A 14,114-nucleotide genomic window follows, 5' to 3' on the forward strand; every position below is an offset into this window, starting at 1 on the left:
TCAGAGTGATGGAGCTGTCATTTGGTAAAAGTTAGAGAACTGTATTTAAATACCTTGACTTTGGAGGCAGAAAGTTGTAGCATTGTGCTTGTATGGATTTTTCATTAGGTTTAGTGCTGTGCATGTGAGTAAGCTTTGTATTTAAATCTCTGGTAGCTATTTGCTTAAAGGATTTAGTGTTTGTATTTATTCAAATTATTTATTCTCTTCCTTCATCTTTCAGACTTCAGAATCAACAAATAGATAACCAAGATTTCAGCAGTAACCCCAAACCAGAGAAACTGCTATATGAGGACCTTGAAGAACACGTTTCTTCTCTTGAATGTAAGCTTTAGTGCATTTTAAATGGTTTATTTGACACCATAGGGCTTAACAGTTGGAAGACAATTGTCTTGACAGGATAAGGCTATAATTGAAGAAAATAAGAAGAAACTGTCTCAGGTGATGAAAGATTATTTTTCTTCATATTTGCATCTTTAGAGGAGAAGGATATGGAGAAATAAGTAGACACTAAAATCTGTTTGGTTCTGAAATTTGGGAACGTACTTTTTGTTCAGAAATCTTGCATAACCTTGTTCTGATTAATGCGTGCAGGTCTGACAGTTGCTTCAGAACGTTTTAAAATGCTGTAGGATTTTTTTTCTTTTTAAAGCAAAGTATACGAGTATATGAACTAACCCGAGGCCCTATTATACATGTATTTGCTGCATGAAATAAAATTACAAGGAGTGTTTTTGATGGACCAATACCAGAGCAGCGTTACCAAGCTGTAGCTGTGAAGATAAATTTCTGCAGCAATTAGTACCTCTGTTGATTTTTCCTTCCGTAACCAGAGATTAAGTAGTGTTACAAGTTAGAGGTTACTTCAGAATATTTTAGAGTGCACTTGGAATGTATGGTTAAGTTACTGAAATGTGAATGTATTTTTTTTTTTTTCCATCTCAGAGTATTTTATTTATTTACATTTCTTGGTCTAAATTGCCGGAGGAATTCTGGCATTATGTTGTGTTTTATTTTGTGTGCTACAGAGATATTTCCTTCTTTTTTTTTTGTATGCTGGAGTTAGACATGCAGAGTCAGTTTTAGAAAATTTTGCATGTAAGTAAGGTACTGTAAAGAAGAGGATTATAGAAGTTTATGTACTTTATAGAAGACAGAAATGGAAAGTTATTGGCTTTATTTCCTAGTTTTTCAGCATTTGAATAACCCATTAATGGTAGGCCTGAGCAGCTTTATCTCCCATGAAACTGTGGGTTTAAAGTGGAGTTATCAATGAGAAGGATGTGAACAACATGCTTTAAAACCTTTCTCATATCCAAATTTTGTTACACCTAAAAACTCTTGAGACTGACAGAGAGAGGGGTCATACATCATTCATGAATTCATAGTTGGTGAGGCGCTGATTATTATATGGGAGAGAGAACAACTGAGTTTGAAAAAAATACTGCGAACTGGTGAGTGTTTTCCTGAGTCTGTGACCGGCTTGTTCCTTTGGGTGCAGTTCGGTCATATGGAAGATGAAGCGATGCCCCTGCTCACTCTCCCGAACCCGTGAGAATGCAGCAGTCAGTATTTTAAAAACAAATCCACCAAACAAGAAAGCTATTGTTTGTGTACACAGCGAATGTGCTGTTTGTTACTCTTCAGCAATAACTAGTGGAAGCTGATGACTGATCTATGCATTTCTCCATGAAGTTTTACTCAGTACATTTTTATTTTAATTTACCTCATTCGGTACTCTTTTTATGAGCTTCAAATGCATTATTTTAATGTGAACCAAGCCTGTAACCACTAATGGTTTCTACTCATCTCATATTTTGATTGGATTTTGATTCATTTGTTGACTTTCACATTAGAGACTTTTAGGAACACATTAAATATTTCAATTTTGCTTTCTCACACATATGAATAGATTGGCATTTTCTTGGCAGTTAGGCCTGAGTAGCTGCTGTGCTCAAATAGCTTACCACTGTATCATTTAGTGACATGCCGTAGTCAGAAGTAATAACTGTAAGAGATTGCATATACCAATGATTTCTAAATTAGCAGTACTTTACTTGATTCAGACTGCATCAAAAAAAACACATTTTCATTATGTAGAAGGAAATCAGAATGGCTAAAATGGGGAGAAGATAACGCAGGAGAAATTAGGGGGAGGAGAAGAATGTAAAATCTAAGTATATAGAGTATAATGAAGGAACGAGAGAAGGAGAAAGGTTGATGACACTGGAAAAAACAATGGAGGGAAGGAGATACCACAGAATATGGTGTATGGGAGATAAATACTTGCTCTAGCAAGAAAAAATTGGGATTTCTGTTGGCAGTTATTGCTTTTAGTTATGTGCTCGTCCTAAGGATATAATGCATCTCTTGCTGTCCACCCTTATGTAAAGAAATGAAGGTGCATGAAGTGTTCCCTTTTTTTCTTTTTACTTTGCAAAATGGTAAATGTAAAAATGGTTCTTACTATATTGTTTTGTTTATTTGTTTTTCCTGTTTGTGTGGTTGACAGGCTTTTAGAAGTTAGATATAATATTTAACAGGAACCTACTTGTGGTAGGAATTTTTTGACTGTTTAAACATTACATACATGTATACCTTGAAACATATTCATGCTTCATATGGAAATAATTTTGTTGTTGAAAACCTTATAATTTAAAGTTAAATAAAGGGGAAAGAGAGAAAAAAAGGAAAGTTGTCTTTTAAGCATGATAACCCATTATTTTGGTCTTATATAAAACATACATAGAATTTATTTGCCTAGGCAACCTGGTAAGACTTCTTTCTGCTATTGTAAGAAACTGAAAACTTCCTCCTAACTTTGCTAGATTGGTAGTTTGGCATAACTTCTCTATGATAACTTCATCTGAAATTCCTTTAAAAGAATTTGAATCGAAGGGATTCGGATCATTCTGAGAGAGAGACTGGTTAGTCTGGGTGTCTTGTTTATCACCATACAAAATATTTCAGTTTTTATTACAAAGTAGAAAGAGAAATGCTTGAAGCCTTGATAATATTTGAAGGATGGGGAATTTGTATTCTTAAATGTTTACTCAAAACTGAAGGAGATGCATAAAGTATCTGTTCTATTTTACACTACCTGTCTGGAAAATGGTTCTGTGTATTTTGCGTTGGCTGCCTAAAACTCTACTGGCTGCATTTGACTTCTCATCTCTTTCTGCTTTCTTCCATAACACTGGGTTAACAGCGGTTTGCATAGTTTGCACATAAATCATTAAGAAGCAGTTGAGTGTAGTAGTGATGATCACAGAGGAAGTACAGTATTATTTTTTAAAAAAAAAATTCAGAGCCGTGGTTGCACAGATGAAAATACAGTGTAGAATATTCGATTTAGTGGTATCCATCCCGTGCACTGAAGAGGGCAAGGATCCTAACAAAGAAATAGTATGTGATCAAGTAATTTAAAGGTTGTTTTATGTGTATGAAAGGGATGAGTTAAGCTTGGACATGTAATTTTTCTGTGATCTGTATGGTGATTATGTAAAGAAATGAAAACATTTGGTTTTCTATTGTATGTTTATTCATGATTCTCTTTTGGCTCTTTAAACAGATGTGTTCCAATAGCTAATTTAAAAACTAACAATTCTGTAATTAAAGAAGCAAGCACAGCCTGTGATTCTTCATCCTCAGGGAGATGGTCAAGTTGGAAGGAAAATGCTCAATTAGTGCTTATATTTATGAGTTCTAATTCAGCCATTCCCACACTTTGTGTCCATTCCTTTGCTCCACTATTGTAATTACAAAATAATGAAGCCATTGTTCAAATTTCTTCTCCAGATCAGGGGGACATTCCAGAGCAGTGTGAAAGTGATGTCTTGCATCCATCTGGGGACATTGTCAATGAAAACCATGTCACAACCACTATGCGAGCAACAGCCACTTCGCTGCAGGACTTGAGTGAGTTTTCAGCTCAGAAACAAAAGTGAATGCTCTTTTTAGATGTCACATGTGTAAAACAAAACCCCAAATATTTAACATTCTGTAGGTATATACGCCAAAGTGAATGAAAACTTTTTCCAAAAGTGGTAATTATGTAATTAGGAAAAGAGAATGTTTTCTTTTGCTTTACTGTACGAGGATGACTTTTTCACCCCAGTTTTGTTTAAATGTGTTTTTAATTTAAAGACTTTTAATAATGCTTCCCCCACCCCCCACCCTGGCCCTAGCCCTTCACCCAGCCTCTGGAGGGAAGATTCTGACGTTTCTTTTCCCCTTCTTTATAATGATAATTAAACATTGCCTCTGTTCTTGATAGAAGTAAGACCTGAAAGTTTTTATTTTGAAGCATTTTCTATACTGCATGCCTGGCTTTTATTTATTTATTGATTGATTGACTGATTGATTCAGTTTGTAAACTGCATTGTCACAATGCTGATTTAATTCTTTGGATAGATGAGAATGATTTCAGTGCAGTGTGTGTGGCTTTTCTACTTTGCTCTGTATAGTAGATAATTCTTATATAGAGAGAAAAAATATAGCAACATGAATTTAAACATAACAGACTTCATGAGAAAGTTCGTGCTGGAAATAAGAAATGCAGAGAGATTTGTCAATTCCCTGGACTCTACTTTGTCTCTAGAGTTCAACTCTTAGGCAGTCATATACCAGACTGAAATGTATTGAGGTGGAAAGAATCATTGCCAGATACATAAGAATAACACCAGTATATGTATTATATGTATATATATGTATATATATTTCCAGTTGTTTTTCATTTCCTTTCAATGTTATACAGGAAGCTGTTACTTATTTGTATGCTACCATAGTAGATTACTGAAGTATCTATAAATTATGTCATAGATGTTGAAATAATTTTTCACAGCTGTGTTGGATCAAAGACATGTTGAAGAACAAAGTAAAGAAGACAAAAACTGTGAAGAGGAAAGGAGAACCAGAGAAGAAAGGAGAGAGAGAGAACAAGAGGAGGCTTTGGAGAGAGAGCAAAACGAAGTGGAACAGCTTAAGAAAGAGACGGTGATTTAGTATTTTAATTTCTGACAGTAATGTAGCTTCACAGTGTGATATTAGTGTAGGATTGCTCTGTGTTAAAATAGATGTTGGTTAAAAATAGATTTTACACTTTTTTTAGGTGAAAGTAGTAAAGGCTAAGTTATTTTAAGCACTTGTATGATTAACCAAAGAGTCTTGCTAGAACTTCCTCTTATGCCAAGTAACTTTTTCCCTGGAAATGGATGCTTTTTATTCCATGCTTCATGTAACTGGAAGCTACAGTTTTATGTTAAGAAGTTAAAATGCAGATGTCACCAGGCTATTGGAACAAGCTATACATTTGCTCCGGTATGGACTGCTGTGAGTGCAACATCACCAGGAAATGTTAATGTCCACCTGTTCATTAGCTTTTATGATGGTATTTAGGGTGGTGTTTGTTTGTTTGTTTGTTTTTGTTTGTTTGTTTGTTTTTTGAGCAGAAGTTACGAGGAGACTCTATGGAGTTTGTTTAAAACCATTTGAGCTGGTGTAGCACGTCAAAATAATGTTCGGGATTTTTGTGTACTGTATAAAATTTGGGTTTTGTTCTCTCCTCTTTCTTCTTCCTCTTCCCACACTCAAACCTTGGTTAATTCAATTCAGTTCTATGGTACTGATCATGCTGCCCTTCACACTAGCAAACGAGGCCATTCAAGAAACTTGCATACCTGTATCAGCTCATCTTCAATTCACGTGTAGATCTAGCCATATGCAGAAGCCAGGATTTCAGTCCTCATGGCATTTCAGGCATACAAACTGATTGGATTTTTTTTGGAATGACACTCCTGAATTCAAGTGATAACTTAACATTTCATCTTGAACCGCATGTAACAAGTTTAATGCTGTTTACACTGCCATATTTTACCAAGTTTAATGTTACATCCTGCAAGTATTTAGGTATAAAGGTAGTTTCATTGATCTGATTGGTATTTAATTTTGATTTTTTTTGTTTTAAAGTGGATCCAAGATTCGATGAAAATAGATGAAGAAAAAGAAGATGAAGAGGGAGAAAAGTTGGAAAATGGTAATTCTGCTGCTGAAGATATTGTAAAGGATTCTGCTCCAAATCCATTAGAAAAATATATGAAAATAATTCAGCAGAGAAGAGAGCAGGAACTGGCACACAAGGTGATTATTCTCAAAACTGGGCCCCCCAAAATATTGTTTGAATTGGTGTCTTGCTAACTATGCTTACAATGAAAATAATAATCTCGTTTATTTTTTTTTTCCATTAAGAGCCTTTAACGTAACAACTTGCAGAAATGAGTGTTTGGATTTGTATTGCAGAAATGTGTTGATTCAAATGTGTGGGGGGTTTTTGTTTGTTTATTTTTTCTTAGGTACTCTGACAATATTTAAACAGAAATACGTCCTCATTTTTTTTAGTAGTCCATGTTTATAGTATTTTTAGATCCTAATTAAAATACATCAGTTTTAATCTATACAGGTTGATTTGTGTTCCAGTAACACAACTGATGAAATTGATAGAATATAATCCGGCAGGATGGAAAATTTGACTTTAAAGAACAATTACATGTGTGAACATTACTTCGATTACAGACTGCAGCATAGTTTTATTCAGGCATTGTCCAAACCCATTTTTCCAAAGCTTCATTATTCTAGATGAAGTGCTTCATTTCTAGAAATAGGCTGGCTCTTTCAGAAGATATTTATTTTCAAAAACTATTAGGTGTTAGAGTCACTTAAACCTTGACTTAAAATACACTTTCTGTAACTGGTTCTTCCTCTTGGCTGCCAGGATTCAAAAAAAGAAGAAATAAAAGAAATATCACTCATAGAGGGAATTACATCTAGTGAAAAAGATGACAGGTAAGGCTCATACATTACTACAAATGACTTCTATTACTTCCTACTAATTAATACTTACAGCATGAATTATGGTTAAGAGACATTTGCCTCTTAAAAAGCAAAATAGATTTTAAAAAGTTAGTAATAAAAAGTAAATACGTTGGAATAATTGATGAGCCTCCCAATTCTTATACAGGTAAGTTAGGCACAATATTGAACTATATTTGATGATCCGTTTCCATAGCTTTCACAATTAAAATTTTTATCTGCAGTGGAGCAGCATCTCAGTTCCTTCATGGTGAGCTGAAACACAACGCATTCCTCCTCAGTAATGATTCTGTGAAGGGTTGTCTGCGCTGTACCTTGCATACAGTCTGTTATTTGAATTGAATCTAGCTTTGATTTATTAGTAGCATCACAGACTTTTAACAAACTAGTTCACACATCTTATTTCAGGGGTTTTTGGCAGCCTGATAGAGTTCCACAGCTAGGGCATTGCCTGTGGTTATCTCTAGAGATCAATAAATAAGGATTTGTCGCTTTTAGTTTCTTGATGGGGGGAAAATATCTCTATCAATCAAATCTTTCAGTTTATCTGAAGATGTAGAATTGAAAATATATCTAAGCAAAAAATATAGAGCTGATTAAAAGTGACTCACACTGTAGCTAGTAATGATTCAGTGTGATCTGTCCCTTTAAAGTGCTGTTTTACACACCAGACCCTATGCTGGCGCTCCTGAATTATATCTGTGCAGTGTTCTTTTGTGCTACCACAGTAGTAGATAGTAATGCTGTTTGATGGATGAGGTGGCCCAAATCCTCGCTCTTAAAGGCTTGCTCTTGGAACAGCAAGGAAACTGCAGCATGGATTGTCATTGACTAAAGCCTGTGATTAGATGCACTCTATTAAGTTGTGTGTAACTAACTTTCTCTGAAACAAACATATGCTTCACACAAGAAACTACTTCAGACTTAAAGCCATTTTTTCCTCCTTTCCTATCCCCACTACAGTGCTGCAGGCATTTCTCATGGAGATGATGATGAAAGCTTCTGGTGAACAGCTGCAACCGGTTTAGTTTTTCTTTTTCTCTTTTAAATACAATAAAATGTTTTTAAAACAGCTTTCTGACCGTAAATGAAGTTGCAATAAATGCTAGGCAGAGGAATTGCAGGGTGTATAATTATAAATGAGTAAGGCTGCTATTGAAGTCTTACCCCTTTAGTCACCGAATTTCAATATTGAGTCTAGATGTGTTACTATTCCAGCAGGAGGCCCTGGAGCATGGTGAGAGAAAGGCCAAAGCTATGTAAAGAAATGAATGTGTATGTTCAGGTAGATGGGCTTGGCCTTGAATTCCTAGAAACATCCACAGCTTTTGAAATGTTGTTCCTCCCCTCCCCCACAAAATGTAACAAACAGTAAGTCAAAGTAACAGCTGAACTTTTTATTACACTGAGGCTATCTCATGTTTTTAAAGGTATCCCGTCGAAACCCCTGGCTTCTGCTTTTTTAGAGAGCAGAGACAGAACCACGTTAACTTGCCCCTTTTACTGCTACAGCATCAGAAACACTTTTAAAAGCAGCCTTTTCTCATGCTTTGTTAGTATTAACCAGCCCAGAACCGAGAGATTCAAATAAAAATGCTATTTAACTCATCTTTATTTAAGCTTTGCATTTTTTAGGTAAATTATAGGCAAGATCATTAAACTTTATTTACAGTATAAAATACAGTATTTTTTTTTTAATCAATGAAGTAATTTTGGGTGGCAGCATATAGTACAACTTGCACTGCATTTGAGGCTGCTTACCTTGACCTAACTACAGGAACATGAAGCCAAGTTTGACAGAATTTAGGGGCAAAACTGAAGCTCCCTCTTGAATTCATTGGAGATTGAAATGTGGTGTACCATAAATGAGACACTTTCTTTTTTAAGTTAAGACAAAATAGTTAGGGGATAGTCTAATTTTACATGCTGCTAAATTAACTTTGTGTTGCAGCAAATATGGAATTTACAAAGTTCCTCAGAAATTTGTTTTGTCTGATGTTAAGCACGGGCTGAATAGTGCTTGTTGCTTTATGCTGCCCTGGAACAACTATCAGTAGTTAATGCTAGAAAAACTTACCATGCTGAAGCATACACCTACAGGGCAGCCTTTTGCAGTACATTATCAAATGGACAATATTGAACAGAATGTGTTTAACTTCAGATAGAGATATAAAACAGAGATGCACTAGTATAGAGTAGCTGTAGGTCTGTTTTAAAATAAGCATACACAAGTGTTGTCTATTATCTACAAATATTTATTTTAACACTTGGATGTAACTACAGGAAGCCCTTGGCACTGATAGAAAATATTGATTCACTGTTAGGTTACAAAAATTTATACATAGCAAAATTTAATGCTCTTTACATAAAAATATTAGACTACTTAAACAAAACTTCAAAAACTCCCAGTAATAGCTACACTGAATTAGAAAAGAATTAGGCTTTAAGACACTGCCTCCATTATTACCCTTATGCAAACACTGGGCTAGAACATCACCTGCATTGCTGTAGAAATGTCTCCTTCATGCAACAGGTAAGAACATACACTAGGCTATTTTGTCATATTTGCTCTACACGGATCAACTTTGCCCCCTTTTTAAACTGTCAAATTAGACTTCAATATTTAACAGAAAAATTATAGTTGAAGTTAATACCCCCCAAAATGCCTTTTCTCTTAATACTGACTTAAAGAAGTTTTGTGCTTCCTTTGACTTACTTATATTCAGCAAACAGTCAAAACGATCAAACCACACGTCAGCTTAACATGGGTATGACTTGAATATTCAATTTTTTCAAATGACTGATGTATTTTACTTTTCCCCCGACATTTATATTTATATATATATATATCATATAGAACGAACACCAAATATACCATCACTAATACTCAAGATATCACTGAAAGCTTCTGAAATAAACATTAATTAGAAGGCAGACTTCTATGGGAAATGACTTTAAAATGGCACCAGTTTGTGTTTGTTTTTTTCTGAACACCACGTTTTCTTAATGTGCTAATTAATTTGTAAAAAGGAAAACACATAAGCACTGACTATAAATTTGCTAAGCACCAAGATAGAGAAAAGGTGGACATCCTGTATTCTGCTTTATGGCTGTCATTTTTATTGTGTAAAACTCTGCAAACTTCGTCATCTGCTCATTTGGAATAGTCACATCAGTGTCATTTTAATAAGGTAACACTTTTCACTTAAAATGAAGGATAATGGTCTCCTGCCACTATATAAATGCTAAGACATTTATAGAAAATAAATATTAAGGCAAAGCTGACATTTATTTTCAAAGAAGGGGATCATTATCCAGATCCAAGCATCTACATTCCATTAAATAGTTAATAAAAAGATTAAAACTTGGGACATCTGCTCAACACTCAGGTAAGCACAGGAGAATGACTGTTCATTGTAAAAAACTGTGGCACAAAAGTAGATTGCTGTTCCTGTGGCCCATGTAAAGAGTGTTCAAAGGCTGCCCTATTAGGACTTATGAAACGCTGAAACGCTGCAACTGTGCTTCCGAATAAGCACAGGCTATCAGAAATCTTAGCCAGCCACAGTTCCATTTGGTATATAAACTGAGATACTAAATCACACATCTTACACGTGCCTTTGTCTAAGGTCTGTACAAACATCTACTGCTTGCTGGTTTGGAGCACCTGCCACAGTTTTGTGCAGGAATTCATGCTGCATGTCAAATAGTAAATTCTGAACGTCTCAAAGTAGAATAATTTGGTCACTTATTGTGAAGTGTTGCCTTTTAAAATGCCTGGAATAAAACCTCCATTCTCTGCATGAAAGGATGGAAGATTACCCATGGGAAGATTTCCCTATGAACGTGTTCCAGGAGCTTGAACGTGAAGCTTTTACACTTCTCTATAATTTTGTTTGGTAGACACACATCTGTACTGCAGAGCAGCTATTTGTTGATTTGTCAGAGCTACAGAATTCTTCTGCTGAATTACTGTGGCAAACATTTATGTGTAAGAATTGAGTTGCTCTTTTGACCGAGACTGGATATCCTGAAGCTCCTGCTCTTCTTTTGCTTTGATATCTTGGTAGGCCTGCATTTTGCTTGCATCCTTTAAGTAGGCCCAGTTAGAAGACAGTATCATGAGGAAGTGGATCTGGAAGAGAAGGGTGAGCATGATGGCTAGTGAGCATGTCAAGAGGCAAAGCAAGCTGCTAGTTAGATTAATAGACACTCTTTACAATAATGACCAAAAAAGTTATTCTACGTTAATAAGCATTCTGTTATTAAAACAAGCACAGAGGCTATTCTCAAAGATCTCTAGAATTTTGCATGCTAATATTTAGGTTGGTTATTCACAACTTAGAGAAAGTTAGTACAACAGTAATAAAATGAGCTGAAGAGTTGTACGGATCAATTAAAATGCAGAATGGGGGGAAGCAGGGAAAAAAACTTTTGTATGTGGCAATTTAGATCCTATGTATACTAAGAGGTGCTCAGAAGAACTGGTTTCTAAGGTCGTGGTGTTTATGTATATTCAAGCCCAGATCCTGGTAATTCTTTTCACCCAACAAGCAGATGAGAATTCTACCCTCCCCCTGGAAAAAGCCTGAAATTGTAAACAGTTTTATTTATGTGAACAAGGCTACATTAACACATTGAAAAATTAAACAACAAAACATGAGTCCAAAACTAAGCAAAAGCATGCAATCTCTGGGTTAAGATGTCTTAATCATGTATTGTTATAACTACATTTTAAACTCTCATTGTCTAACTTCAGGTGAAAAGTTTTACATCATAATTAGCTTTTTTTTTTTTTTTTCCCATTATTATTGTGTGGATTTTTCCTGGTTTTTGAATTCATCTCTTCCCAACATCTTTTCACCATACTTCATGCAAAAAATCTACATCTGAACATATTGATTCACTTCTTTTTATTTTTTCCCCCAACAGTGTAAAAATGTCTCTATGATCTATGCATGGTTTTGCTTCCCGTGCAGTCATACTTACATTTTTGAGATCTGGCTACTGAGAAATCAGTTACTAAAGTGCAAGCCATACAAGAACAGAAACTATTTATATGCTATTTCTTTACAAGTTTAGGGTCCAAAACCAGAATGTGATTGTTTTACGCAGAGCTAATACAAGGATGTATTTCATTCCAGAGAGAGCACGATTTGGCAGTTATTTGAAAATGAAGTAAAAGAAAATAATCAACTTAATCATCCATGCACCAGAAAGACAAGCCGACTAATTCATAATACTGGGGCTTCTGATTTCTGCCAAAAGAGACTGGCACGACTTTATTACTCTTTATATTTTGTATCATATATATTTGTATGCTCAGAGTTTTTTGCAGTTGTCATTCAGGATGAAGAATAGATGAGTAATTCTGACCCTGAACTGTTCCAGTCTTTGTTTTAGAGATGACTGCTACAAAGCAAATGGAGACTTCAAATGAAAAAGTCCCATCTTCCAAAGGACGATTTATAAACAGTCCAACAGTAACTGAATCCTCTCAACAGGAAAAAATAGCCAGATCTCATCCACATCATAGTTCATATACAAGAAGTCATTTTATTAATCTGATAAGCTAAATGAGGCTTACTGAAGCTATTTACAATTACTGTAACAAAATTCAGAAAGCTAGACTTTTAGCCTAGGGTGTCAGTGGTATTTCAAGCTACAGCAATGCAGCTCTTTACTGGGCTTATACAATTTAGAATTTAGTGCAGCAATCTTCCCGACTCTTAAACTTCAAAACAGCATAGTTATATGTAGTAGCCATCATGTAGATCAGCTGGTGGAAGAGAACAAAATACAGGAGAGTAAGAAACAAACAAGGTGACGGCTCAAGCCCACTTGGGCAACCGTTGATACTTTTACAACAGATGCTATTCCGAGCTTCCTCCAGGGTGAAGATGCAAGGTAACTAACTTGCCTTTTGTCCCTTGAGTATAATCTACACACAGGCCTAAGGCTATTTTGCCTAAGAGCAGGCACCATTACACCTGGATTGGGCTGATAGGAAGTTAGAAGCTGGCAGCTAGAGTAAGTGTTAGACACATGAAAAAAGTCATCTTATTAACATCCCTTTTTCCAACTGCTACCTGTGATTGGCATTGCAGGGCTGGACTAGTCAAATTGCCTGGGTCCAGACAAAAAGAACAAGAGGTTACAAGCTATTGATCAAATAAACTACAACAATGAAAAGAAATAGTGAACAGAAAAATATCAACAGTGGGTAGAAGTAGGATTTTAAAAGGACATGCAAAGATTTTTTTTTTCCTAAGGATAGGGCAGGTGAGTTAAGATGACTTCTTAAAGCAGAAGTGTTGGACCTGCTGACTCGGAATGCCCAAAGCTTAGCAGAAAGTAACAGTGATTACAGCTCACCCTCTTTTACGTCTAGTATCAGCATTTTTAAGATGCATAACATTTGATCTTAAAGCATCTTAAGTCTGAAAGGAACACATTGCGCAGTAAAAAATAAAAAAATAAATAAAAATGCTACCCACCAATGCTATGACAGTGGCACCAGCTCCAGCACAAGCCACAATGAACAGGTGATAAGACATGTAGAACTAGGGGAAAAAGATGAAAAAACAAGATGTTAAAAATGTTTACATAACTAAGGATAGTATAACATGCATTTCAGCTGTTTTAAAGAATAAGGATAATAAATCTGTCTTCATAGCAAGAGGTTCAAAGCTCTAAAAACTTAAACTGTTTAGAAAACACTTTTTTTTTTTTTTGATGATCAAAGCCAGACTAGTTTCAATATTCTGCCCAAATCAATTTCTTTTTACTCTTAGTATTAGTTCCCTCCACAAACTTTCACCAAGTTAGTTATTATGCTGTGCCTAAGTGACCTGGAGGCATAAGTCGCACATGGGCCATGCCTGTGTACCTCATTCGTGTTGCAGATGTTCTCCAGGATCGGACCACAGGCTTTGCCAGGTACAGCATTCCACGGGATAATACCTGAAATACCACAGCAAAAGAAACCACTAATTTTAGCAATCAACACATGCTTTCTGTTCCTTTCTTATTTTTTCTGCCCACTTGCCAGTTGTGTTCCCATTTTGGGCATCCACGCGTTGACCAGTACAGCTTTGAGTTGGCAGGAGAAATTAAAAAGCTCACTAAAATTGCACTTTCTCCTTATACCAAGGCTTGCTGCCAAGATATGTTCTCAGATGTGGTTTTCCCATATGGCAGCCAAATGGTTGGATTTTTGTGCTTCAGGTCCAGTCTCATACTGCCTG

The 14,114-nt window shown here is 35.6% G+C and overlaps 2 protein-coding genes across 5 annotated transcripts in view; one reads left to right on the forward strand and one right to left on the reverse strand.

Moving 5' to 3' along the window:
- OFD1 (OFD1 centriole and centriolar satellite protein) overlaps positions 1–7,936 on the forward strand; it is a 30,856-nt gene extending 22,920 nt beyond the window's left edge. The window contains exons 17-22 of the mRNA XM_084304497.1: positions 224–324; positions 3,799–3,918; positions 4,844–4,995; positions 5,968–6,138; positions 6,770–6,840; positions 7,831–7,936. Coding sequence (XP_084160623.1) covers positions 224–324; positions 3,799–3,918; positions 4,844–4,995; positions 5,968–6,138; positions 6,770–6,840; positions 7,831–7,876 — 661 coding nt within the window. The 3' untranslated portion in view covers positions 7,877–7,936. The remainder of the gene's footprint in view (positions 1–223; positions 325–3,798; positions 3,919–4,843; positions 4,996–5,967; positions 6,139–6,769; positions 6,841–7,830) is intronic.
- A 578-nt stretch (positions 7,937–8,514) lies between these two features.
- GPM6B (glycoprotein M6B) overlaps positions 8,515–14,114 on the reverse strand; it is a gene marked incomplete at its 5' end in the record, with an annotated part of 107,479 nt that continues 101,879 nt past the window's right edge. For 2 of the 4 annotated variants that reach the window (XM_084286610.1, XM_084286609.1), the window contains 3 exons: positions 8,515–11,002; positions 13,365–13,430; positions 13,757–13,830. In XM_084286610.1, the coding sequence (XP_084142736.1) occupies positions 10,853–11,002; positions 13,365–13,430; positions 13,757–13,830 (290 nt within the window). In that variant the 3' untranslated portion in view covers positions 8,515–10,852. Of the gene's footprint in view, positions 11,003–12,508; positions 12,647–13,364; positions 13,431–13,756; positions 13,831–14,114 lie in introns of those variants that run through there. The other 2 variants (XM_084286612.1, XM_084286611.1) reach the window with 1 other exon arrangement.

This window comes from Netta rufina (genome assembly GCF_964035555.1).
Source record: "Netta rufina genome assembly, chromosome: 1".
In the NCBI taxonomy this organism is placed as follows: Eukaryota; Metazoa; Chordata; class Aves; order Anseriformes; family Anatidae; genus Netta; species Netta rufina.